This window comes from Leuciscus leuciscus, assembly GCF_965113295.1.
Source record: "Leuciscus leuciscus genome assembly, chromosome: 5".
Taxonomy (NCBI): domain Eukaryota; kingdom Metazoa; phylum Chordata; class Actinopteri; order Cypriniformes; family Leuciscidae; genus Leuciscus; species Leuciscus leuciscus.
In genome coordinates, this window is record NC_138729.1 from 47,955,922 (window position 1) to 47,983,033 (window position 27,112).

The window sequence follows — 27,112 nt, forward strand, 5'->3', positions numbered from 1 at the left end:
GACATTTTGTCTCCATAACGTAGGGCTTACCTGAACCACAAACACACACACACAGTTATTTTGACATTAGCTACTTAAGTCTTTTGTGCGCTCAGAGTGTCTATTCTAACTATAGACAGTTTTTCTGTTATAGGTTCCCTTTTCATCAAACATATGATGAAACACTGTTGACTTCCTGGAAAAGAGAGAGACAGTGCAAACAGAGGCGGGAGAGAGTGGTGATTCTGATCAGCGGCCCAGATTTCACTCTAGTGACTCTAGGTGCCAAAACTAAACCACAGAAAGTCACATATCATCTCATTCAGTCCGACTAAAGAAAGCTTTCAGAAACACAATAAATCCTTACAGGAAACTTAAAGATGGATCGTATTAAAACCTTAAATTAAATAAGCAAAACTTATTTTATAAACTTTAAAAATATGTATTTTTAAAACTATGTTTAATGTTTACTCATACAGGCCACATGAACACATAAGCATGTTAAATAAATACATTTTTGATACAAAAATTTCTTTCTTTTTTTTTACTTTTTACAATTTTTTTATATTTAATGTTTGCTCATACAGGCCACTGTTACTCATTACTAGCCTGGGTTTCCCCATGCTGCCTTGAGCGCAGCGCGATTTTATTCACGCTGCTAGGCAGCCTGGCAGACACCATGGACCAGATTTTCCCCTCAGCGAGGGGACCAATCACAGAACAGGGAGGGAACAGCAAGACGATGACGACGTCTATGCGACGTCTATGCGAAAGTTACCTTTCGATGCAGCCTTAGATAGTGTTTTAAGTAGTTTAGTCTTCTTCAGCCATCGTCTTCTTCCTCGTCGAATTTCTGTCGCTCTACATACGTCATCTGGTATAACTGAAACGATTGGCTATGAGCTACGTACAGGCGCATTTGATAGACATTCGTAGCGCCCAATAAACGGCTCTGGGCATTCGTAAACCACGCCTCAAATACGAGAAAATGAACATGTGGTTCCCAGACCAAGTCTCAATGAGAAAGAGGTCTGACGTTAGCCAGGCTAAGTCATTACAGCAATAAACATGTATTAAATAAATAAATAAACTTTCATTAAAAACTTTTTCTTTTTGTAAACGTTTTCAAATTAAAAATATATTTAATGTTTGTTCATCTACTTTCACTGTTTCATTACTGCAATAAAGATGATTTACTTGAATAAATGAATGAATAAAATGTTTTAAGTAATACCTCAAGTTTAAATAAGTGTTAAAAAACGCACCTAAACCTTTTTTTCATTAACTGACCTGTGTCTTTGTGTTTTTAACAGCAAAAATGCACTCTGTGTTAACTGGCCCTTAGCCAGCATGCTATGACAAATTCAGAATGTGTATGATGTTTAAAAATGTATTAAAGGGGTCCTATAATGCCCTTCTCACAAGATGTAAAATAAGTCTCTGATGTCCTTAGCGTGAAGTTATGTGAATAACGTATGTGAAGTTTTAGCTCAAAACACCCCACAGATTTTTAATAGCATTTTAAAATGGTCACTTTTTGATGGTGAGGAAAAACATGGCATTTTTGTGTGTGCCCCTTTAAATGCAAATGAGCTGCTGCTTCCGTCACAGAGGGCGGAGTTACAACAGCTTGTGTCCTTTTATCTCACACAGACATGCACTGAAACTTTCAAAAACTTTTAGCCTTTTATGTTCAAACCGGATTCAGACAATGATGGAGAGACTCAAGAAGAAGTGACAACATGTAGACAACATTTCTGAATGGTTAGTTGATGAATTTATGTAGCTTATGTGTAGTTATGTTCTAGTCATTGATTAGCATATTCTGTCTTGATAATCTATAAATCGCGTTCCCAGGGGCGGGGTTTATGTAAAACCCGGGAGGAATGTCGTGTAGTCCCTACCAGCCGTTTGTTCTATAGTCCTTACAAAAGCAATTCCTTTAAAATAAAATATCTCCCTTTGCTTTGAACTTTGAGCATTGTAACTTTGCAGATTTTGTTTATACTCAAACAGCAACATTACACACTAACTAAAGTTAGAAAAGTGAAATCATATTTAGCCACCCCTTTAAAGGGACTGCTGTCTGTCTCATTAATGTTAATCAAACAAAAGACAGAGAAAATCGCTCACTGCTCTTGACTGAATCACTTTTGTATCTTAAATAAGAATCAGTTCATATTTGATTCATACAGTGAAGACTATGCAGTTAGTCATACACATAATTATAAAATTTCTGTACAATTGTGTTGAATGTTAGCATGTAAATAAACTTAGTTGAAAAACAAAGTTTATTTAATTTGTATCTTTGCTCTATTGTATTTGTAGTTTGTAATTTGCTTCATTGTTCTTATTTTTAATAAGAAAAGTAAAAAAAAAAAAAATAGCTATATTGAGAAATACATGGTTATCGTGAAATTAAATGTATCATACCGTGAAATAAGATTTTGGTCATATCGCCTACACATTAGAAAAATGGTTCTAAACAGTACCAAATTAGGGTTCTTCTAGCAGAACCCTTTTTGGTGCTAAATAGAACCCAGGTTCCATAAAGAACCATGCTTTGAAAGTGCTATATAGGACCTTAATGGTGTTATAAATAACCTTTTTCAATTATATTTATTTTCATTAATATTAGTATCTTCATATTACTATTATTTTTTATAAATTATTTGTTAAATTTTTTTTTTTTTGCCCTCTATCTGCCTGGTCTTATATCTTGTTGCCTCTATTAGGGTTTTACATATAAAAAAAAAAACAGCATGTTGTGTCAATTAGGTACTTATATTTTTATTGACATGGCAGATTGTACAGAGGTTATCTGAATACATTAATAAATAACAATTGACATTGAACACGATGTTCCAGTGACATATCTTCACAATCCCCTATTGTTACGTACTGCTCCGAGACTCGAAGGTGAAGATCCAAATGCAGTTTATTTACAGAGTAGTCGTACAGGCAGGGTCATCAACAGCGAACAGATCAAAGGAGGAAACACAGAGAATATCCAAATAACAGGCAGAGGTCAGGGCAGGCAGCAATAATCAGAGTCCAATAAACAATCCGACTCAGGCCAGGCAGCGAAACGATCAGGAAACGGTGAAACAGTCCAAGGTCAGCAAAACAAGAATCAAACACGGGTAAATAACGCTCAGAAATGTAGTAACAGTAAAACAAGACTTCGCGGTGAGTGAATGAATGAACATGGTATAAATAGACTGAGACTAACAGGGTGATGGGACACAGGTGAAAGCAATCAGTGATAATGAGGTACAGGTGACTGTAATGAGTGATCTAGATGATGAGTCCGGGCAGTGAGTATGGGAAATGTAGTCTGAGAGTGAACGTGAGTGTCTGATGTGGAGTGCCCTCTGGTGGCTCTCAAGGGCACTCCAGCTGGTGACCGTTAACACCTATGATGTCTTTACGTCCTTCATTATGTGTGTATTCTGAGTGGCAGTGTCTCTCTGCAGATGATGAGGTTATGATACGTGACAGCATCTGAAATACACAATTGAGTTTAGAGTTACATTGTGTCTCTTCCACTTGATTATGTAAAAACAATTATGTTCATGAAGGCCAAAATTAGCAAAAATGGACAGTATGAGCCCTTTACCATGTTAAAAGGAAAAAGTGATATAAAGTCATGGTGTAGCTTTAATGTTTTTTTGTTTTTTTGTGACTGGATATGTTTAGGCATAAAGTCATAATTAAAAAAATCAAACAATATGGATAATAAATTCCATATCTCTGTTACTTACTTTGTGTAGAAGAGAATATGAGTATCCTTTAACTGAACAGAGCTGTTAAACTAAAGAGAAAAAGACATGATTGTTACAATTTTTAAAGTTATAATTTATGGACATTTTAAGAAAGAAATATTTTACCTGTTGAGAGTATGTTGACAGTGGCTTTGACAGTTATGAGATTAGACGGCTTAGTTAAAGAACCCTAAACTCTAACTAACACAAAGAACCATTTCATCATATAAAGGGTTCTTCAGGACGATACGGTACTAAATAGAACCGTTACAACATGTAAAGAACCATCTTTTTTTAGAGAGATAAGTCACTCCTACCTTTTTTTTTTTTTTTTTGAAGTATGGAGTAAAATGGGATGTGACCAGCATTTTAACATCGACTTCAACGACAGTTTTGACTAGACCCAACATGAACTCCACAAGTTCATACAAAACCTGATGATCATGTTTTTAGATCAGCATATTAAACCTGATCAGCATGATATGAGAATAATCCAAAAAGCATCTTGAGCTAGAACATCTCTTTTTGCTTTTGCTTTTTTTTTTTCGAATAATCTCCTTTAGTGGAGAAACTATCACATTTTTTAATTAGTACAACAAGTATTTTCCACTTAATTTGACTTCTGAGTCAGAGTGGTCTTTGATGCCAGCTACATGTGGAAACAAACACACACATGCTTTTCCCTCCATCTCTTCATCTATAGGCCTTTCCAAAGACCCTCCCACAACTGAGCTGGCAGTTCCTCCTCTTCAACAGGCTCCGCCCCTTCTCATCTTCCCTCCACTCTGTTATTGGTTCTTCCCTGTCCTTCTCACTCACACCCTCCATGCTTGCAGTTCTTTTCTTCCAAACTCTTGCACTTTTCTTTCTAAGTACACACTTCTCTCCAGTCTCTCAGCGTAGAGGATCTTCGTCACAGGAAGGGTTGGACTGAATCCCTTTATTTTGATGTGAGTATGCGGTCTGTTATTCTTCTGAATGAGGGTGTGGGTTTTCTCAGACCATGTGAGAGCCCAAGTGTGTGAAAGGGGGAGCAGCAGCAGCAGTGTTTGGTCTGGCTGTATTCCTAGCACACGTGGAAAGATTGCTGCAGTTCTCGGTATCAAGGATCAGTTGCTCATTTTGAGTGCAGATGCATGGCTGCGTTTCAGAGACATCATTCAGGATAATTTATTGACAGACAAACTAAACCGACATTGTTGTAGTGTGACTGTGTGCATGCAAATGGTAAAACAAGCTAAAGTCCTAATCCAAAAGTTAAAAACTAACAACAAATTCAGATTAGATTTAGGGTTTTAGTTTTAGGCAAGCATCACTATTCTTGTTGCTCATACTTGAACAAATCATTAACCCTAATTATTATAATTTGGCTTGTACCTGTAGCTCTTTTTTTCACTGTTGATACCTTAAATCTTGTGGTCCCAGCAAGAAACTTTGCGTTTAAAAGACGTCTAATAGCCGTCCAAACACAGCCCTGCGTGACGTCTAGTCTAAACCAAGGCAACATTTGGGCTGTCAGTGAAAATTTTATAGACGGTTAAACCATAGCCCAAGAATAGACTAGTTATCAAATAGATAACATGTCAAAGAAATGAAATCACTTGTAATCACTGTTGACTTTGCTTCCATGATGGAATATCTTACAACTCGCCAGTTATTTTGGCAAAAACAGCATGTAACCAAATTCAAGGTTATTTTGTCTAGAAGTGGGTTACACATAGCCGGACTATATTGGGTCTACAGTTAACCTAGACTGTGAAATGACAGCTATTGCTTGCTGGGGTCTGTTTAGGAGAAGAGTGCTTTTACGTTTCTTGGAGATATTTCACAATCTTTTAATTTTGTTTGATCTATTCTGTAACAATGTAACGAACCCCTCACAACATCCTAGCATTGCGTCGGTGATTATTGTACGAGCAAGTGCCACTCACGTTTTCTTCGTAAAACAATAGTTACTTTACCTCTATTATCATTATTACAGTAGTCAACATGTAAAGTGGATCAAAAGCTTTCATCAAAGTTATACATGAGTTTTAAACAATACCCGTTCTTTGATCCACTTCAAATGTTGACTACTGCATTACGATGATGGATATTGCATTAATGATGTTACCTATATGTTGTCCTCCGCAGTTACTGCCCACAGCGGAGTGTTTCTTGTCAAACGTTCAGCGGTATCTGGTGTGTCCGGTGTGGCGCCCCCTCCAGGCATGACTCAGAGTAACGGGGAGACGCGTCTGCAGCGCAGCAGAGTCCAGCAGCTGCGGGACGGCATCAATGAGCGATCGCTGCGGGCCCGCAACTCCGTGCAGAACATCACCACCAATGACGTCAAAGGCTTCTTCATGCGGAATGCCTTCGTCATCCTCACGGTCGTGGCCGTCATCGTTGGTGAGATGATGTTTGGTCTTGTGATCAGCTGTGCCTCCTACTCTGAAAGGGATCTTAAAATACAATATCATAATTGAATAAATAAATAAATTAAAGTCCCCCTGTAGTCAATTATTTTATCCCTTAAAACAAATTTTTGATCACCAGAAGTACATATTAAAACGTTTTTCCTTGAAAAAAATTTATTTGTGCCTTAAAATAGCTTGAATGTAACTCTACACCCTTGCCTCATTTAGTATACGCGGTTCTATGAATATGCAAATGAGCCCCGCCTCCACTCACTCACACCAGCTCAGAGATCCACTCGTTCACGATCACACGTTGATCTGATTGGTTACAAGGTAGTTTGTGACGTCAGAAACACCAGTGTGAACCTTGTTTTTGTTTCACTGTAGTTTTAAGGAGAAAATCAGCAATGATGTTGACTTATGAATTTGCACATGGTTTGTCTTAAAGCATATTAAAAACACCACATAGACATAAACAACATTAAAAACTTGATTTTCAAATCTTTAAACTTTAAATCTAAAAGTAAATATTTAATATAATGTGGGGTAACATACAATATTATAGTTTAATAAAATAAATAAAACAATATAAAAGTACAAATTAAATAAAAATACTAAATATGGATTACTAAATATTAAATATGAAAGTAAAAATGTGTGTGTGTGTGTATATATATATATATATATATATATATATATATATTTGAATGAGTGTATATAATTTTTTTTATATTTTAGGTTTTGAAAATTACACTAGGTGGAATAACTATTAATAAAGGAACTGCTATTAATAATCTCAAAATGGCGTGACATTTGCTGATTAATTGGCTTAAAAAACATAGCTTAATATTTTAGGGAACATATAATGTAATTCAGGAATATTTAGCAAAAGTATTATGTTATTTCGTCATATATTCGACATCTTATACTGTATATCTTATATCTTCATCTTATATATTCGATTTCCGTAAACCCATATTTTAAAAAAATATTTTAAAAAAACTAAATATGGATTACTAAATATGAAAGGAAAAATGTGTATATATAAATGAGTGTATATAATTTTTTTTTACAGAAAATATGCCTCTGTAGGTTTTGAAAATTATCTGTTAATCAGCCAATCAGGAACTGCTATTAATAATCTCTAAATGGCGTGATATTTGCTGATTAATTGGCTTAAAAACATAGCTTAATATTTCAGGGAACATATAATGTAATTCAGGAATATTTAGCAAAAGTATTATGTTATTTCATCATATATTCGACATCTTATATCTTATTTCTTCATCTTATATATTCTACTTTCGTAAACCAATTTTTTTTGTATTCTTACACATTTGATGTCATAACAGAACAATGAACCTCACCCATGTCATGATAGTAAAATAATATTATAAAAGAATACTATTAAAGGTGACATAAACTGTTTTTTTTCCCGCTATTGTGACGGCTACGTCTACATTAATCCGAATACATTTGAAAACGGCATTTTCGTTTATAAACGCTCTCCGTCCACACTAGCGTTTTCAGGCGTTTCCGGACGTTTCAGTGTGGATGAGAAACTTTTGAAAAACACCTGAAAACGCTAAATTCACCTTTACTGCGCATGCGTAAAACCCCACAAAAGATCACTGATATGATTCAGATGGAAAAATAAATAATGAAGTTATCGCGCATTTCTTCAGACAGGATCATTTTATTTAGTAAAATATCTCACCATTCACTGATGCGTCCAGGTCGCACGCAGACACCATATGTTTGGTCTAAAACGCGACTGCTCTCATGTATTGCCGCAGGACAGCAAATGTGAGTAAATTCTGTCATCTTTACAGGACTGTGATATGAAGAGTGTGCAATGTAGAATATTTTTAGCAACAGTGTGAAAGTGAATAGCACATAACAGGCACAATACTGGTATAAATATGAATATCTATTGGTACAATATGCGTCACATGACTAAATTTACGTCATCGTTTTTAAATACCACCGGTTTCACAGTCCACACTACAACGTGAAAATGGCGTTTTCAAATGTATCCACTTTGGAGTGCGCTTTCATTAATAAAAACGCCGTCTCAGTGTGGACGGAAGGCCAAAACGGAAAGAAAAATATAGGTTTTCAAACGAAAACGTATTAGTGTGGACATGGCCTGAGTGAAACGGCTTCTCAAACAAGAACAAATGTAGGGCAAGACTTGGTATTGTCCATGTGGAATTTGATTGGATGGTGTGGTTTGCTATTGGTGGATCTCATGTGAGTGACAGGTTGCCCCGCCCTCGTGCCAGTAAACGCATCATCAGAGCAGAGATGAGATGACGCTGCAAGAGGGAGAGGAAGATATTTTGATTGAAGATTATGAGGCACGTGAATAAACAAAAAAACAAAAACAAAAAAAAAGTGCATTGATACTATTCCATAAAAAATAAGAATTGTCCATTTTGGTTTCATGGTGACTTTAAAGAATTCCAAAAAGGAACACTTAAATGAAATTTCGATCATAATTTGGAACCAATATGATCCAACTGGATAAACTGAAAATCTATTTTTGTTGGATCCCATTTGGATTGGTTCCAAATTGTAATATAAAGCAGTGGAATAGTGCAATACACTCTATTTCACTATTTCACAATCTTGACATTTATTTTATTTTATTCTCTCTCAGAATATTAAACACTCCAGCTTAAACGTTTATGTAATTTCTTTTTTTTTTTTTATAGACCTATTAAAGCTGCATGTTTGTTTCTCTCACAGGTACAATCCTGGGATTTGGATTGCGGCCGTATAAAATGTCATATCGAGAGGTGAAGTACTTCTCCTTTCCCGGAGAGCTGCTGATGAGAATGCTGCAGATGCTGGTGCTCCCCCTGCTGGTGTCCAGTTTAATTACAGGTACGGTTCCACTGCGGCGCCACCAGGCACTGACCAGACACGGGCAACTCTGCCAGCTAAACCCAGAACAACATGAGCCTGAGATAAGCACATGATGCAGGGGAAGGGGATGTGATCTGGTCAAGCTCAGAGGGGCGACAGATTGATTTGTTATGTCTCACCCTTTGTTATGTCACTCGGTGAGCTCAGCTGAAGCTATTCAATCTGTTTCTGCAGTTATAAATGTATTTGTAAATCGATTTTATAGTCAGCAAAACTGTATATGCTTATGAAAATAATAGTTTAAGAAGGATTCAGTTTAGTTTTGAAGATCTTCAAAAAGGCTGATCCAACTTTTACACTGCTAAAAATAATTATCTTATTTAGTATTTTTGTCTTGTTTTGTTTTGTGTCCATTTCAAATATCTAAAAATTCTTAAAGGTTAAAGGTTAACCTCGTGAAGGTTAAATCAGCATACATTTATAAAGATAAACTCACTTAATTATAAAAAGAAAAAAAATTGAAACGAAGACTTAGGCCTGGTTTCACAGACAGGGTTTAGATTAAGCCAGGATTAGGCCTTAGTTCAACTAAGACATCCAAGTAGCTTTTATAAACGTGTCTTAGAAAACAACATTACTGCTGTGCATCTTGAGACAAAACAATGGCACTGATATATTTTAAGATAATTCTGTGCAAGTTTATTTCAGTTGAAACAGCTCAAACATGCATTTTAGTCTGGGACTAAACCGCCATGTTTTTTAAACCGGGGTTTAATATCTTAGTCGTTTTGCTTCTTTTGATTCAAGAATGTTTCGAAATTTGCACTGGAAAACAAGGCAAAAGTATCAAATTGTTTGTTTTGTTTAAAAATAAAGTAGATTCTTAAGGAAGGTTTACATTTGTTCTCTGAGGGGTTCGACCAGTTAAGAAACATGGGGGCAGGTGAGAGCGTTTGTAAGGTCAGTGCTTTGATGGTCTATTTCCAAACAGACTTGAAGTCAAGGGTCAAAGTGACCATGCAGAGTAACGGACAAAAGCTTCTTTCAGTCACTTCTCTCACACACACACTATTTCTCTGTGTATAAATAGCATTTGCTGCCTTCTAAATAAAGCCGCAAACTGTTTCTAGACAGATTGATGGCTGCTATGCAGCATTAAAGATTGACTATGGGACTAACACAACTTTACACAACTAATAAAGAAGACAATACTTTGTTTTATTCATTTTTTAAAGTTAAATAGCTGCTTTAATTCTGCGAGCCATTCACGAGCCATTTCACATACTCAATCTGACCTATTTCAGTGTGAAATGTGGTATTTGAAATAGAAAATGTTTGGCAGGACTTGATTTTATCCATAGAAAATTGATTGGATTGAGAAAAGTGGATGATACATACCAGAATGGAGTCAGATGGCAAGGGGTTAAATAGGAAAAGATATTCATGATGTCATCTCAAAAGGAAAGCAAATTATTCCATTTTGATGTTCACTTCTTTTGGAAAGACCTGAAACGTGTATTAATAGCTTATTTTAATTTCATATTAACTTACTGCAATGGATATGATAGCATCTGACTTTAAAGAGCTTTTCAGATGTATGCTGTTTGTTTCTCTCTTGCTTTGACTTGCACAGTCACAAGGCTGAACATCAATGACACAGTAGAGGCCCATTTAGATCAAATGCTAAGTACATAACACATACACACACCCATGTGGTGCGTCGAAGCTTGTCGGGTCAGCCAAATCTGTAAAAGCCAAAACAATGACTGTTCAATATCTGCCCGGCCATACATTTATTAAGCAGAACGCCCAAATGCTTTATAATGTCACTAAAATCAGACTAGAGAGAAAGAGAGCAGTTTTGTTGCTGTATAAAAACCTGAGGGAATGAACTAGAAAAACAAGATCTTTGCATTTTCTGAAGAAGCTTTATTTTATAGTAATGAAAACCTAATTATATATGCTGTAAAATAAAGCTTCTTTAATAATGTAGTACTGTCAAATCTATTAATCGCATCTAACATAAAAGTTTGTTTATATCATATGTGTGTACATATATGTATATATCTATGTATATGTATGTAGGCTATGTATATATATATATATATATATTCACACACACACACACACACACACACACACACACACACACACACACACATATATACATTTATATGTATGTGTGTATATGTATACACACACGCATATACAGTTGAAATCGAAATTATTCATCCCCATTGCAAAACAGGTTTTTACATTTTTTTACGGACTTTCAGCTGTTTGCAATGAACGAATCAAACAAAAGTAATTGAAATAGCTCAACACAACAAATGTTTCAACTGGTTTCCCCCATGAGGGTTCAGCTGCAAGTACGTACACCACTACTGACTCAAAAAGTATAAGAAAAGGGCTCAAGATCATATAAATAAGCGACAGAAGTTTTGGGATTCTGTTCTGTGTAGCGATGAAACAAAACTGGAACTTTTCGGCCCTATGGATCAACAGTATGTCTCGAGGGAATAGAAGAAGTCATGGAAGATTCTACAGTGGCCATTACAGTCAACTGACTTGAACCCCATCGAAAATCTCTGGTGGGATTTGAAGAAGGCGGTTGCTTCACGCAAACCCAAGAATAATACTGAACTGGAGGCCATTGCTCATGAGGAATGGGCTAAGATTCCTCAGAAACGCTGCCAGAAGCTGGTGTCTGGTTATACATCTTGTTTGCAGCAGCCCAGCTAGCAAAAAGCCGTCTATTAGACGTTGAATAGACGTAAATCTTCAACGTCTAATTTACGACTTTTCAACGTTAAAAACAGTAGTCAATCTTCAACGTCTTCATGGAATATGTAAACCTCTTTAAATTTATTTGGGATAATAATGAACATGGTTTGGTAGTTTCTTTTTCTCCGTTATTTTAGCATGTATAACAGACTTATCCTGTCTTAGATTATCAGTTGAAAACATGTAGTCAAACAGTCCGGCCGAAACTGCTTAGTTGAAATCACGTCATAAACCAGTCCAAGGCGGACCGACTTATTTTCATCCATATTTCAACATTGAAAGACTGGATGAGGTTATAACAGCAAATGGGTGTTCTACTAAGTACTAAAGATGCTTGCCATGAAGGGGTTGAAAAATTTCCAGCCTGCAGAAGTCATTAAAAGTTGCATTTTCAGTTGAATTTGGGGAAACCACTTGAAACACTTTTGTTTCATTTGTTCATTGCAAACAGTTGAAAGTCTGTACATTTTGCCAATAAACCTGATTTGCAATGGGGGTTGAATATTTCAATTACAACTGTACATACATATAATATGTGTATAAATATTATAATATATATATACATGTGCATATACAGTATAATAAAAACTAACTAACTAAATGCAAATTTTTCTTTATGCAAATTTTTATTTTTTTGCAGTTAAATGTGACCTGTACATATTTTCACAATTCATCCTCTGTGAATGTTTAGTGTGCTGCTACATGTACAGAATGTGGTTGCTTACAAGTCCACCCTCAAGTCTGTGATAATTCTGGTCTTAAGAGGTGCGTTCACACCATGTCATAATTACCATAATTATGAGTGTAACGAGGTATGTTGTTATGGGAAGAAGGAGGCGGGAACATTTAAAGACTTTAATGACATATAAAATAAATCAACAACAAAACGAAAGTAAAAGACAGCAGCCCCTCACGGACGACTGCTGTCACAATAAAATAAAATAAAACAAAACACAACATAAGTTCAGGCCTGTCCTCTCTCGCTCTTCACTGTCGTCGCTCCTCCTTTATGCTTCCGCTCCTCCGGGAGAGATACGAGACCGGTGCGTCGCACAGGTGTGGCTCATTATTAATCACGCCACCGGCCTCGTGCCGCTCTCCCACGGCCCTCGGCCTCGTCCTGCTCGCCACAATGAGATCTCAACTTGTAAAAAGGGTAACTTGTAAGCTGGGAATTTTCTGAGACTGATGAAATGCATATAAAGAGCGAGATGTGCTTGATGTTAAAAAGAGTTATAAGCGCAATAGATCCTGAAAAGGTGCTCGTTCTGACTGGCACACCGCCAAAGTGCGCACACAGAAAGCTGCCTCTTTTAGAAGGCGATCACGAATTTGGGACATGCTTGATGTTAAAAATTGTTATTAAGCACAATAAGCAGTAAAAAAGAGCTCAATGCTCTCGCTGACTGACACACACTATAAGCGCGTGCACAGAAAGACTAGTCTCACCATGCGAATTCATGTCTTATTGCGCTTGAATGGTCGAATACACACACAATTATGTATTCATATAAACACAGCCGGTTATGTCTCTAGTGAAAGTAAACAGTTGGGTGTAAACTGGATGTGTATCAGTATAATGGATCTGTGCGTCAGGGCCGTGCAGAGACCTCTGGAGGGGCAGGTGCTCAAAGTATAAAAGGGGGCACATGGAACAAGGCTTTAAATAGGGCTGTGCTCAAAATATCAATACAGCAATATATCAATATGGATGATTCTGTATCGATACGGCAGCAAATGCATTGATGCAGTTTTGAAAAAGAAACAGAACAGGAAAGACAAATTTTAAGTTTAAAAGTAAAAAAATGTAAATAATTATGTGTACATATTAATAACTCTGGGATTAGAAACTGAAGTATCTTAAGTTGCCCCAACCTGATGGCTTTTCCTTCTCTGTTATAGCCTACAGAATAATAAAGAACAGCTGTTATAGTAAACTGTGTAGGACAAAATCAACGTGGCCCACGTTTCGTCCAGTACAGTATAGTTTTATTTAATGCCGTGTCAGCATCTGTGGCTATTTTCATGGCATAAACTGATTTACAAAAATACAAGAGTTACATTTATACAATGAAAATAAAAACAAAGCAAACAGAAAAAAAATACAACAATTAATACTTTACAATATTTTTAACATTAATGTGATACCTGTTTCTGGTAAATTCTTACTAAAGTCCTTAAGTGAGTTTGCTGCCTTTGCTGTTGTTACTGCTGCTGCTGCTGATGATGATGATGATGATGATGATGATGATACTGCTGGAGTTGATCTGAGACTGTAGACATTAAAACAAACATATAGGAGATATATTAGCTGATTAAACAATTTTTATGTGACCATGACAAGATGTAAAGATAGCTGACAGTGTTTGGAACTGGCTCACTAGCTCACTGACCTGCTGTAAAGCTGCAGATTCTGCCCAGGCTGTTAGGGGAGATGTTCACAGAGGCTGCTGCACACAAAACATAAGATACTGGTAAGTCTTACCAGTGTTGTGATCATTTTTAAGGCACTCTACGTTTTTTAAATAAATATTGTAATAATAATAATAGTTTAAAGTATAAATAACATAAAAAGACCAGACCCCTCGACACCCGTGAAACTTTTCTCCCTAAACAGCAAGCTAACGTAACTTCTACAGCCTACACACAGACAGCAATGTAAACAACATTTCTGCATGCTCTCTTCACGTCGTTCTTGTAAAATAATAATAATAAGTAAACAAACATCATAAGCACTTCGCTGAGAATGAAACACCACTTACCAGCAGCCGCAGAGTTGAAGATATCGTCTGGTAGTGCGCGTAGCTGCGCGAATTAAAAAAATGCGCGTGCAGCGTGAAGCCGCTTGTCCACCAGCGTCCGATCAATTTTTGTTCCGACGCGACGCCTGTGACGTTTTCGCTGCTTTTCGCGCCGGGAAAAATGTAAAAAAAAATATGAAACCATAGTAACGGCCATACACAAATTCTCGCCGCCGAGTTTCCATTGGCTGCTGCCCCGCGTTTTGACGCTCTCATTTGCATAAAGTATCCACCGAGATACTTTTTTGCAGCGCCGCTGTTGACCAAATCGACGCGACGCGACCCATCATGCTTTGCGGGGGCGTTTTTGCTGCCTGACGTAGTTCCATAGGAAATGAATGGGCTTTGGCGTCGCGTCAGAAATCGAGACGCTGGTGGACAAGCGGCTTGAGGAATCGTCCCGGTTGAGTTCGTCAGGTGAAAGGTCATCATGTGGGTCATTTTATTTACGGCTAAATTATTATTCATTAATTTTACTAATAGTTAGATTGGGCAGGCATCCACAAAAGGGCCTTTAATTACAAAAAAGGAGAGGAAATTTTGCCTTGAAAAAAAAGGGCACTTTGGGCACCAAGGGGCAAAAGGGCAGGTGCTCGAGGTACTCTATTGTACCTGAAAAACTTAAAGGGTTAGTTCACCCAAAAATTCTGTCAGTAATCACTCACCCTCATGTTGTTCCAACCCCGTAAGACTTTCGTTCATCTTCAGAACACAAATTAAGATATTTTTGATGAAATCTGAGAGCTGGCTCACTCCTTCATAGGCTGTGAGGTAATTTCATTCTGCCGACCCAGAAAAGTTAGTAAAGACATCGTTAAAATAGTCCAAGTGACTACAATGGCTCAACTTTAAGTTTATCAAGTGACGAGAATACTTTTTGTGCGAAAAAATTAATAAAAAATAACGACTTCAACTATTCATTTTCTTCTGTGTGGGGCTCTGACGTGAGTTCACGAGAGCACCACGACACATGCGCGAGAACTGAGATGATGATGCAGATGGGTCTCGATTTAGTGTTTAAAATGGTTCTAAACTGTGCATTTCCTGGATGTCCGAATCGTGAGAAACCAACGAGAAAACGTAAAAGTGCCTTACCAATGCCGCAAAATGAATGGCTTACCTTTCACACTTTCCCATCAAATGATCGTGAGCGTCATCTTCTCAGTTCTCGCGCATGCGTCGTGGCGCTCTCTGAATGAAATTGCCTTGAAGCCTATGAAGGAGTGAGCCAGCTCTCAGATTTCATCAAAAATATCTTAATTTGTGATCTGAAGATGAACGAAAGTCTTACGGGGTTGGAACAACATGAGGGTGAGTAATAACTAATTATTTTTGGGTGAACTAACCCGTTAATTTGTCTAATTCAGATTTTTGGTATATTGTATTTGCCCTGTTTTGTCTTTTTTTTCTTCCTTATATTTAATAACAGAAATGGGATAAAATGATATATATATATCGTTGCCGTGAAATAAAATTTCTCATATCATGAAATTAGAATTTGGTCATATTGCCCAACCCTTAACAATTGCTTAGAAATTTAAATATTTGATTAAACAGCTACTTGATGGAACAGACAGATTTAGTTTATCAGCAAAAATCTGCCCGTTCGCAGATGGCCATGAAGAGTGTGCTCTCATTAGATGAGAATTTCATTGTGAGGGGTCACACACAATTCGTCTTTGAAGACTGTGTGTGTGTGTATGTGAGGTAATTACTTTGCAGTATAGGAGAATAAGACTTTATAAGACTCTTGCAGGGGAAGTCATCATTACCATGGAGACGAGAACTAATGAGAGCAGCAGGAAGAGAACATGACCTGTGCAGAAGGTTCCCAGGCCACTGTGTCTGCGGGTGCTGGGGTGGAAGCTGAGGGGCTTCAGGGGCTTTATGGGGCTCAGGGGCAGTGAGATCACTAGGAACACACACACACACACCATACAACAATAATGGAAGACATACATAGTTCAATACAATGGCTGTTTCAGTCCTATAGAGAGAAATGTTAAATGGCAGTTGTGGTCAGTGACCTTCAGGAAATATACTGTTTTACTGCTATAGAATGTATTGTTGTTGAGTATCAATGTAAAGAATTCTTTCTTTCTTTCTTTCTTTCTTTCTTTCTTTCTTTCTTTCTTTCTTTCTTTCTTTCTTTCTTTCTTTCTTTCTTTCTTTCTTTCTTTCTTTCTTTGGTTCATGGTGATTGAATAAATATGAGATGGAACAATATATTTCACAGCTGTTGTGTTCTCTCGCTAAAGTTTTGTGTTCCCCCAGAAACTTTGCAAACAGCAGCCACCTTTTACAAGTAACTCCTGAACCAAAACAACGAGCTTATGCTGAGTTCACTCCCTGTCTTAACCGTAATTACGAGATGGCAACCCGTGACGTTCTAACCCGAGTTGTTCCTCAGACTCGGTTTTATGCTTTTCTATGTCAACACTATCAGCTCTGAAATGAATCTGCAGCAGTCAGGTGGTAATCAAGAGCTCTTTGAGCGGTTTACGTTCATTATTATTGTAATGTTATGAGCTTTGAGTAGTGAGGTAGTTTAACGCCGTCTCTCATGACGCTTTGCAGACTCTGCTGTGTGCGTTCATATGTTTTGAAGGAGGCGTGGCTTTGGAGACGCTCTGAAGGGAGGGTGGGATCTTATGCTTTCAAAGCTAGCTTGCTATTGCTAGCCACTCCGAAACTGCTTACCCTACAGTTTTTCTCAGTCGCTTTGGTGCATTTCTCACATCACTATTTACATTTGCACAACAGTTAGTTCAACCTCCACAACATTTAGTAATTTGTGCACATCATAGTAGCAGTTTCTCATTCCTTCTAACAAATTGCAAATGCTTTTGGACATGCATCAATTGCTTTCATACAACTCTCTGCTGTTTTATAACATTATCATTTGCTTATGTCATGTCAGTCAAAATTAACTATACTTGTGAATGCTGAATAGTCATTCCATATAAAACTAATAGTCCTCATTTCATTGCTTGAGTCATTACATACAAAAATGTTGAACTAGTTGTCAAAATCTGTCAAGCAAATTGTACACATTTTTTTTAATCTTTTTTTTCCTGAAAATGTCTCCTAAATTGAACAATACCAGACAGAGAGGAACGTCTGGATGTGCATGAATGATTACAGTACTATGTATGTTGTGTATGTTCAGTTCCAATATGTACTGCAATATTGTTTCCAGTTGTGCACAGCTCTACCCAAAGGGAGTTTATGTTTGTTGTAAATAAGGGTGTATTTTTTCTTTTGCACAATGCTGTGAACAAATTAGAATTGCAAAGAGAATATGCAGTAAAAATGTGAAACATACATATTCAGTGTCTTGTACTCAGTTACCTCACTAAATACAGTAATGTGTAACTTTACTGTATTTTTCAAATGGCTGTGCAAATAGTATATAGTGCTGTCTTGAGCATTTTCAGGTAGTGTCACCAAGATCTGACTTTTTTGCATTGGAAAACATTTACAGAGTAAACTGTCATAATGAAAACATGACAAAGCCATTTGACTATCTTGTTCATAAACAATGGTGTCAGGACTTTTCATCTTGATGACACTGACACTTTCATTGACATGAATACTTGCTTTTGAGGAATGAGCTATCCATTTTGAGCAAGTGACACGCTTTTGCAGGTTATCAACTAGGTTTTGCAGTTTGTACTAATTGTTTTGAGAACTGCATTAACTGTTGTGCAAATGTAAATAGTGATGTGAGAAATGCACCAAAGCGACTGAGAAAAACTGTAAATTAGCTTTTTAGACAAACTTGAATTGTCCTTCTTTAAAAATCTTTTTATTTAGCATATATGGACTGGACTGGGGTGTGAAGGAAAATCAGCCAACAAATATCCAATATACATGTTTCTTCTTAATATTAAGGTCACTACATAATTCCTATTGTTACATCTGTCAGCTGCGGGACCCTTATCATGTAAACTAACTCATATTGCGGTCTGACGTCACCTGTGTGCAGGTATGGCCGCTCTGGACAGCCGAGCGTCAGGGAAGATGGGTGTGAGAGCTGTAGTTTACTACACCACCACCACTATCATCGCTGTATTCATTGGGATCGTCATGGTGCTCATCATCCACCCAGGAAAAGGCTCTAGAGACGAATTCACCAAACACGAGAAAATAGAACAAGTCAGTCCAGCGGACGCCTTCCTCGATCTAATCAGGTATAGTGAAGATCGTTTTTAATTTAATTATATTATGTCTGTTTTTTTTTTCTTTTTAACTTTATATTTTTCTTTTTTTTTAACAGAAACATGTTTCCTCCTAATTTAGTCCAAGCTTGTACACAACAGGTATGTTTTTAATGCACAAAAAAAAGCACTAAAAATCTAGTTCCCCATAAGATGTTGAACAAAACCAAGTAGGCTAACTGTTTGTATTCTCTCTACCTTCCACAGTTTAAAACGAAAAATGCCAAGCGAGTGGTCACAGTTAAAATTCTGGTGAACGACAGTTTAAATAACGGGTCGCAGGAAGTCAAACAGGAAGAGGTGATACCAGTGCTGGGAACGGTTAATGGAGTCAATGCACTCGGACTCGTGGTCTTCTCCATGTCCTTTGGCCTCATCATTGGGGGCATGAAGGAGCAGGGTAAACCTCTGCGGGATTTCTTTGACTGTCTGAATGAGGCCATCATGAGGCTGGTTGCAATTATCATGTGGTGAGTGATTTAGAGTGGGAAAGTTTTCAGCTTTGAGCAAATTAATTGACATATTTATTTATGTATTAAATAAACTGTGGTTTTTCCTAATTAAAGAAAACCACTGCCTATGAAACTGTTAAACCATGTCATGACCTGCCAGGAATGTTTTTTTTGTTTTTTTTTTTTTAAGCAGACTTATTGGAACATTAGCAAATGAAACAGAATTTGTTGGAAAAAGTTAAATATTGATACTCATATAATAATGAACTACTTTTCTAAGACACCAAAATAATTCCATCTTTTCAGTCATTTATCAGTTGCAAAGTGTGTTACAAATTTTTATAAATTGTGTGTGTGTGTGTGTGTGTGTGTGTGTGTGTGTGTGTGTTTGTGTGTGTGTGTGTATGTGTGTGTGTGTGTGTGTGTGTGTATATGTACAGTGAGGAAAATAAGTATTTGAACACCCTGATATTTTGCAAGTTCTCCCACTTAGAAATCATGGAGGGGTCTGAAATTGTCATCATAGGTGCATGTCCACTGTGAGAAACATAATCTAAAAAAAAAAAATCCAGAAATCACAATGTATGATTTTTTAACTATTTATTTGTATGATACAGCTGCAAATAAGTATTTGAACACCTGAGAAAATCAATGTTAATATTTGGTACAGTAGCCTTTGTATGCAATTACAGAGGTCAAACGTTTCCTGTAGTTTTTCACCAGGTTTGCACACACTGCAGGAGGGATTTTGGCCCACTCCTCCACACAGATCTTCTCTAGATCAGTCAGGTTTCTGGGCTGTCGCTGAGAAACACGGCGTTTGAGCTCCCTCCAAAGATTCTCTATTGGGTTTAGGTCTGGAGACTGGCTAGGCCATGCCAGAACCTTGATATGCTTCTGACAGAGCCACTCCTTGGTTATCCTGGCTGTGTGCTTCGGGTCATTGTCATGTTGGAAGACCCAGCCTCGACCCATCTTCAATACTCTAACTGAGGGAAGGAGGTTGTTCCCCAAAATCTCGCAATACATGGCCCCGGTCATCCTCTCCTTAATACAGTGCAGTCGCCCTGTCCCATGTGCAGAAAAACACCCCCAAAGCATGATGCTACCACCCCCATGCTTCACAGTAGGGATGGTGTTCTTGGGATGGTACTCATCATTCTTCTTCCTCCAAACACGTTTAGTGGAATTATGACCAAAAAGTTCTATTTTGGTCTCATCTGACCACATGACTTTCTCCCATGACTCCTCTGGATCATCCAAATGGTCATTGGCAAACTTAAGACGGGCCTTGACATGTGCTGGTTTAAGCAGGGGAACCTTCCGTGCCATGCATGATTTCAAACCATGACGTCTTAGTGTATTACCAACAGTAACCTTGGAAACGGTGGTCCCAGCTATTTTCAGGTCATTGACCAGCTCCTTCCGTGTAGTTCTGGGCTGATTTCTCACCATTCTTAGGATCATTGAGACCCCATGAGGTGAGATCTTGCATGGAGCCCCAGTCCGATGGAGATTGACAATCATGTTTAGCTTTTTCCATTTTATAATGATTGCTCCAACAGTGGACCTTTTTTCACTAAGCTGCTTGGCAATTTCCCCGTAGCCCTTTCCAGCCTTGTGGAGGTGTACAATTTTGTCTCTAGTGTCTTTGGACAGCTCTTTGGTCTTGGCCATGTTAGTAGTTGGATTCTTACTGATTGTATGGGGTGGACAGGTGTCTTTATGCAGCTAACAGCTAAAAGCTCAATAATTTAGCATAGACCAAGTTATATAAACCAGGGTACTTTTGCAATTAATTTTAGTATGAATTTGTTCCGAATTTGTGCCACATAAATATCACTCCGTTTTGGAAGAATATTTCCTGGTTCCAGGTTCATTTCATATCGACATTGTGCTTGAAAAATTATATGCGATTCAGTAAGGAAGTCAATAATCTGAACGATTCACTCTCTGTTTTCACACCTCAGGTACGCTCCACTGGGCATATTGTTCCTGATTGCTGGAAAGATAGTTGAGATGGATGATATATCAGAAATGGGAGGCCAGTTGGGAATGTACACGGTGACAGTCGTCATCGGCCTATCGATACATGCATTCATTGTACTGCCCTTGCTCTACTTCCTTGTGACGCGTAAAAATCCATTTGTGTTCATCGCTGGACTTCTGCAAGCCCTTGTCACTGCCCTCGGTACCTCTTCCAGGTGAGCTTTTACACCCATAATAATCAGAATAAACTTTTTTTTGAGAAAATTTCAAATCTGCCGTGTCTCTCCGTAGCTCTGCCACTCTGCCCATCACCTTTAAGTGTCTAGAGGAAAATAACCATGTGGATAAACGTGTAACCCGTTTTGTGCTGCCCGTGGGAGCCACCATAAACATGGACGGCACAGCTCTGTACGAGGCTCTGGCTGCCATCTTCATCGCACAGGTCAATAACATGGAGATGAACTTTGGAGAGATCCTAACCATCAGGTACAGATGAGAAACATAAAAATAAAAAAACGTATTTTATGACAGCGTACAAACATTTATTCAGTTAAGGCAAGACACCACAGGTGAATTGAGTAAAGATTTTAATCACCACACTTCCCCAGTTAATTAATCAAATTAAATTGGCAAATTGATTTAATACATGTTTGAAATGTTATGTTTGAATATGCAAATATGCTATTTTTAATATCTACTTTAAACAATTTCCAGAACAGAAATATGAACATTGGAATTTGATGTAGGTTCAAAATTCTTGTTTCATTTTGTTGACATATTAGAGTAAAAGGATTTACAGAAGAATTTGGGTATCTCTTTTTATCGCTCAGAAATACTATCAACAGTCCGGAAAAAAATCACTGTTTTTAGAAATAAAATGTTATATGAAAAACCCTTCTGTAAAAAACAAAAAAACAAAAACACCTTCAGAATATAGATGAAACTGGAGTGTGGCGTATGTAAGTGCTCTGAAATAGAGATTTCTTACTAAAAAAGAGCATGAGAGAAAACAGCCTTTAAATATATTTATTTTAATTGAAATCTACAAATGCAAATAGATGAAGTGCAATAAAAAACACTTATCATTTCTTATAATTTCAAAATTGGCCTGTACATGAAAATGTTTTTTCCTGCATTATCTTGCCTTAAATGTTGCTAATTTCTCACACCATTCAGTATTTTATCGAAGTGAAAATGACATTAGAATGCATGCTTTGTGTCATTTTTAAAGCATCACAGCAACAGCAGCCAGTATTGGTGCAGCTGGAATCCCTCAGGCTGGCCTGGTTACCATGGTGATAGTGCTGACCTCTGTGGGACTGCCCACTGATGACATCTCTTTAATTATCGCTGTTGACTGGTTCCTGTGAGTACTGCGTTTTATGACAAATGTTTAAAGTATTTTTGTGTGTGAGATCATCCCTCATTAACTGGGATAGGACGAGGTGTTTGAACAACTACAGCTTTAACAAACACAGGGTTACTGGCCGCTGGAAGAATTTTCAGATTCATATTCATTCGTATAGCGCTTTTCACAATACACAGGAAATCATGTTGGTGTTTATAATCTCCTTGCCTTATAGTTGCATTTAGCACATTAAAGCTGGGCGATAATATAGTTTACATTTTAAGACGATACAAGCAATCAAGCAGTTGAGATATGCATTATTAAGTATATATATCACCCTATGTGAGTATACTGTATGTATGCGGATAAAGTTGAACATACTTATACTGTATATACAACTTTGGATAAAGAGCTGGATGATAATATAGTTTTTTGCAATGAAAATAAAAAAAAATTATGCAGTTGAGATTAGCTACAGTTTATAGTGTATATATCACTTTATGTGAGTGTACTGTATGTATGCAAGGCAAGGCAAGTTTATTTATATAGCACATTTCATACACTATGGCAATTCAAAGTGCTTTATAGAAAGGAATTAAAATAAGCCCAAAATAAAAGCAAGGAAAATTTAAAACAGTTATAAAAGAAGTTAAAAGAGATATATGGTATAGTTATAAAATGAATTAAAAGAGTAAAAAGATGATACATACAGTAGATCAACTTCTCATCTGTCAAATGAGAACCAGTGTATCAGTTTTACTCTGAGATTTTCCCATGGTGATTACACTGTGTCTGTGGTGTTCTTTCGGCACGCCTAAGAAATCTATTGGACGTCTCCGATGGACCCGATTTTCCCATAAAATCGGACAGGAGGAGCTCTAGGACTGACTCGCGGGGGGGTTTTTTATGTGGAAAAAGTTAGATATCCAACTTTATATAAATACAGAGTTGTGCAATGATATAAACAGTCAAGCAACTGAGATTTGCTATATATTATATATATTGCTTTACATTTTTACATTTTTTTAATTTATTTTTTACATTTTACTCGAAGTAAAAAAAAAAAAAAAGTTAGCATTCATAATCCAAAATTCACTCATCAAAAGCTGTGGGAATTCTAAACAGGATGATTTCAACTTGTGATGTTTTGAAGACATCTGTAAGCTATATTATCATCCAGCTCTGATCTGCTAAATGTGACTCAGGCCCTGTTTACACTCCTGATATTAAGAAGCATTTTGGACGATTGGATCACAAGTGGCCGATGCTAAACACAGCTTGTAGTGGATTTTTCCCTAAACTTGACTATCTAGCGTCTGCAAATCGACACTTAATAAATAAAATCTGTCGCATCTACTGATCGACACCGAGCATCTACAAATCGACACTTAATAACTTTTATACTCTTGCTCTTTGCGTCTTCCGTCGACAACTGGCCGAGTTTCTTACCCTAACTTACTTGCTTCCCTAAACTGACCTGCTGTGCAGCAGAAATTAACAGACAGACTTTCAGCAAATGTCCTTTAAATGCTTTAATCACGGCCGGGAGAGTCTTCGAGCAGTTCTCAGGGAATCTCTCCCAAGAAGAATCAAGGCCGGAGGATCTCAAACAAATTCCATTGAGAAATCCCACCGTTAAACACAGATACAATAGTTTTTATAGAATCGAGGAAAACAAATAAGACTAACATGTCACTTTCAATATGATTGGTTCAATTGGTTCAAAAGCCCCAACCTTTTTCCTCTGTCACAAGCAAACTCTGTTTTAATGATGACTTCATTTGTTAATCACAAGATTCTAACAGACTGTCTAGTTTCATTTCCCAAACTATGTTATTTATACACACACACACGCACACACTCAAAGTCAAGTTTTCCATTGGTTTCGCACAGTACATCCTGTTCCAATGTTAGATGTTAAATAAGGTTAGATGTTAGAAACATGGTAAGTTTAATATACAGTTTAAAATTTCTACGACAAGCTTGTAAATGGGGTCTAAAACGTTTTGAGCTGGTCCACACATTCGACCGAATTGCTTTCGTAGTGTAAACGCGTTCATGTGGTCGAGTGTGTTCAAACAGACACAAAAGACCGTCTACTGATCTAATGAGTAACATTATGAGAAGAACTCTAGCCAGACGGGATTTAAACTTTCTCGGCTGAAGTCCCAAGTTTGGTTTAAAGATGAAAAACAAACCAAGCACAATGTTCTCTCACCATTCCTGATTTCTAACTCACACTCACAGTGTTCGGCTGGTCTTGTGGCTGTCAGAGCAGAAATTAAAACTGTTGTCTCCGGTCGTGTTCATATGTAAATTGCTTGAGCTTATTTCGTCCATTAGATCGAAAGATCTGAAAAAGTCCATACATTTACCCACCCATAGACCCTCCCCTCGAAGAAATCAGGACAGAAGTGTTTGAAAGTGGACAAAAGAGACGGATTAAAACACCAGGTGTGAACGGGAATGTCTTTCTCATCTACTTTGATCTACCAAAACGCATCTTAATACCAGGTGTAAACAGGGCCTAAGGCATGAAGATATTAAGATGTAATAAACATTAACATTTAGATTTTCTGTAAAGCTGCTTTGGAACAATGTGCATTGTGAAAAGCGTTATACAAATTGACTTGACATGAAGACATGCTTTGATGTACTATTCCTACACAGACCCAGAGCTAGGCAGGAAGCAAGATATTCCATCTTCCCAATTCCATAACCCATAATCAAATTGTACATGTCCATGCAACATCTGCTTCAAATGAGTCTTAGGACCCATTGAACAATACACCCGTACATCCGATAGCATGTTCTTGAGACCTTTATTCCCACCGCATTCACAGCAGTCACTGAATTCAAGTCCAGTCAGGGACCTGGTCTTCAGATTATGTGCTGGTTAAAGCAGCACACAGAACAGAAGAGGCATTGTGAGGAACGTTCATGCTAGGAAAGATGGGTCAGCAAAAACACCACACAAGATGGAGGAACTGTTTTTCTTAAGCGGAGGCCTCATGAGGCCCTCAGAACACAACAAAGGCTCAAGTGACATTAAGCGATCCAGATGTGTAAACCAGAGAATGAATCACCATTGAGAAGAGGAGATGACTTTGATAAGATGTTCTGGTGTATGTGTGTCAAACACAGCATGATTCCACCATGTTTGTTTTCCTCTGCCATTTCAGAGATCGGCTGCGCACCACCACTAATGTTTTGGGCGACTCCATCGGTGCTGGCATAGTGGAGCACCTGTCCCGTCACGAGCTGCGCTCTGCCGATGCCGAGATCGGGAACTCCGTCGTGGAGGAGAACGAGACCAAGAAATCATATCAGCTCATCTCTCAGGAGAGCGAGTCTGAGAATGCCAAGATCCCTGACAGCGAGACCAAAATGTAACCGCTTGTTTCCTGAGGAGTTTTATCCACGGAAAACCGGAGCTTTTGTACAAACACTAGTAACTTAGTCAGACTCTAGTCTGATATTCATCTCAAGTCTTTTTATATGCTTGTCAGAGACATCCAAATGTGTTGAGGACCATTGCAGAAGCAGAGATGGACATGTGTGGTCCACAACGGTCCTCTTTGAACTGTTTTATTGTAGAGTAAACTGATTAGATTGGTAAAAATCTGATTTCATCAGACATATTTTTTACTAGTTTTCTAGATGCAGGTTTGTAAATTCAAGAGAAACTGAATGTAATTATGGAAGCAAGTTTTTGCTTCTACTTGGACTGGAAAAAATAAAAGCAATGAATTGCATCCATTCAGTTTGCAACTGTGCGAGTAATGCTAAAAAAGAAAGTGAAACATTTTTAAACTGGTTATGAAACACACTGAATGTTTTGGCTGCTTAAGTTGGAAAGTGAGGCAGTGAGTCCAGAAGCAACAGTAAAGTACAATGTTTTTATGTTACACGATTGCAGCGATCTTCATCTGTGGAGTCACTCAGACCGTGCAAAAACTTTACATTCAACTGATGTAATCATCTTATTTCAAGGATTTTATAGATTACTCTCAGTCTGTACAAAATAAAGAAATCTATGAATAAAGAAAAGAGCATTTTGGCCTTAACTGCTCTCATTGCATGTGTTCTTCTCAGGTCAATGATTCTTATGTTACCTATTTTGTCTCTTGTATTTTTTGTTACACACATTTTGCAATGACAGGAAAGTTGTTCAGAATTACATTTATTACCAGCTGACAATGGCTCATCCTTGACATCTCTCAATCCCTCACTATTCTACTATACTTGTACTTATCAAGTACATGGTGTCACTGTCTTAGAAAGAATGTGTGATATGATCTATCTGCATATCAAGACCTTGTTGACACAATTTGATCATGTCCTTCTTGACCTGCCCCAGAAGTTTATTATTATGATTTTTATTTTTTACATGTGGTGAGTATATTTTTACATGCTTTACTGAGAACATATTATCAGTCTTAAAAATGAAGGTTCCTTATTGGAATCGATGGTTCCATGAAGAACCTTTAACATTCATGGAACCT

At 37.4% G+C, this 27,112-nt stretch overlaps 1 protein-coding gene and 1 long non-coding RNA gene across 2 annotated transcripts; one reads left to right on the plus strand and one right to left on the minus strand.

Annotated features, from left to right (window-relative positions):
- Positions 1-2,785: 2,785 nt before the first annotated feature.
- LOC309499757 lies at positions 2,786-4,425 on the minus strand. Its single transcript, XR_014206329.1, has 3 exons — positions 3,870-4,425; positions 3,744-3,793; positions 2,786-3,483 (listed from the first exon to the last, which is right to left on the minus strand). It is a non-coding gene; the product is annotated as an uncharacterized lncRNA (long non-coding RNA).
- Positions 4,426-4,533: 108 nt separating this feature from the next.
- On the plus strand, positions 4,534-26,674 carry slc1a3a (solute carrier family 1 member 3a). The gene is made up of 10 exons (XM_082171125.1): positions 4,534-4,693; positions 5,877-6,134; positions 8,894-9,031; positions 18,587-18,791; positions 18,878-18,920; positions 19,026-19,288; positions 21,241-21,474; positions 21,551-21,745; positions 22,491-22,625; positions 25,790-26,674. The coding sequence occupies exons 2-10, from the start codon at positions 5,954-5,956 to the stop codon at positions 25,998-26,000; spliced, it is 1,605 nt and encodes a 534-aa protein (XP_082027251.1). The 5' UTR covers positions 4,534-4,693; positions 5,877-5,953; the 3' UTR covers positions 26,001-26,674.
- The last annotated feature ends 438 nt before the right edge of the window (positions 26,675-27,112 follow it).

What these genes read in the sequence shown, in the direction of transcription:
- slc1a3a (XM_082171125.1), top strand. Translation starts at nt 5,954, where the DNA reads ATGACTCAGAGTAACGGGGAGACGCGTCTGCAGCGCAGCAGAGTCCAG. An exon ending in TCCAAGCTTGTACACAACAG is followed by an intron (nt 18,921 to 19,025) that starts GTATGTTTTTAA and finishes TACCTTCCACAG; the next exon opens with TTTAAAACGAAAAATGCCAA. An exon ending in ATCGCTGTTGACTGGTTCCT is followed by an intron (nt 22,626 to 25,789) that starts GTGAGTACTGCG and finishes CTGCCATTTCAG; the next exon opens with AGATCGGCTGCGCACCACCA.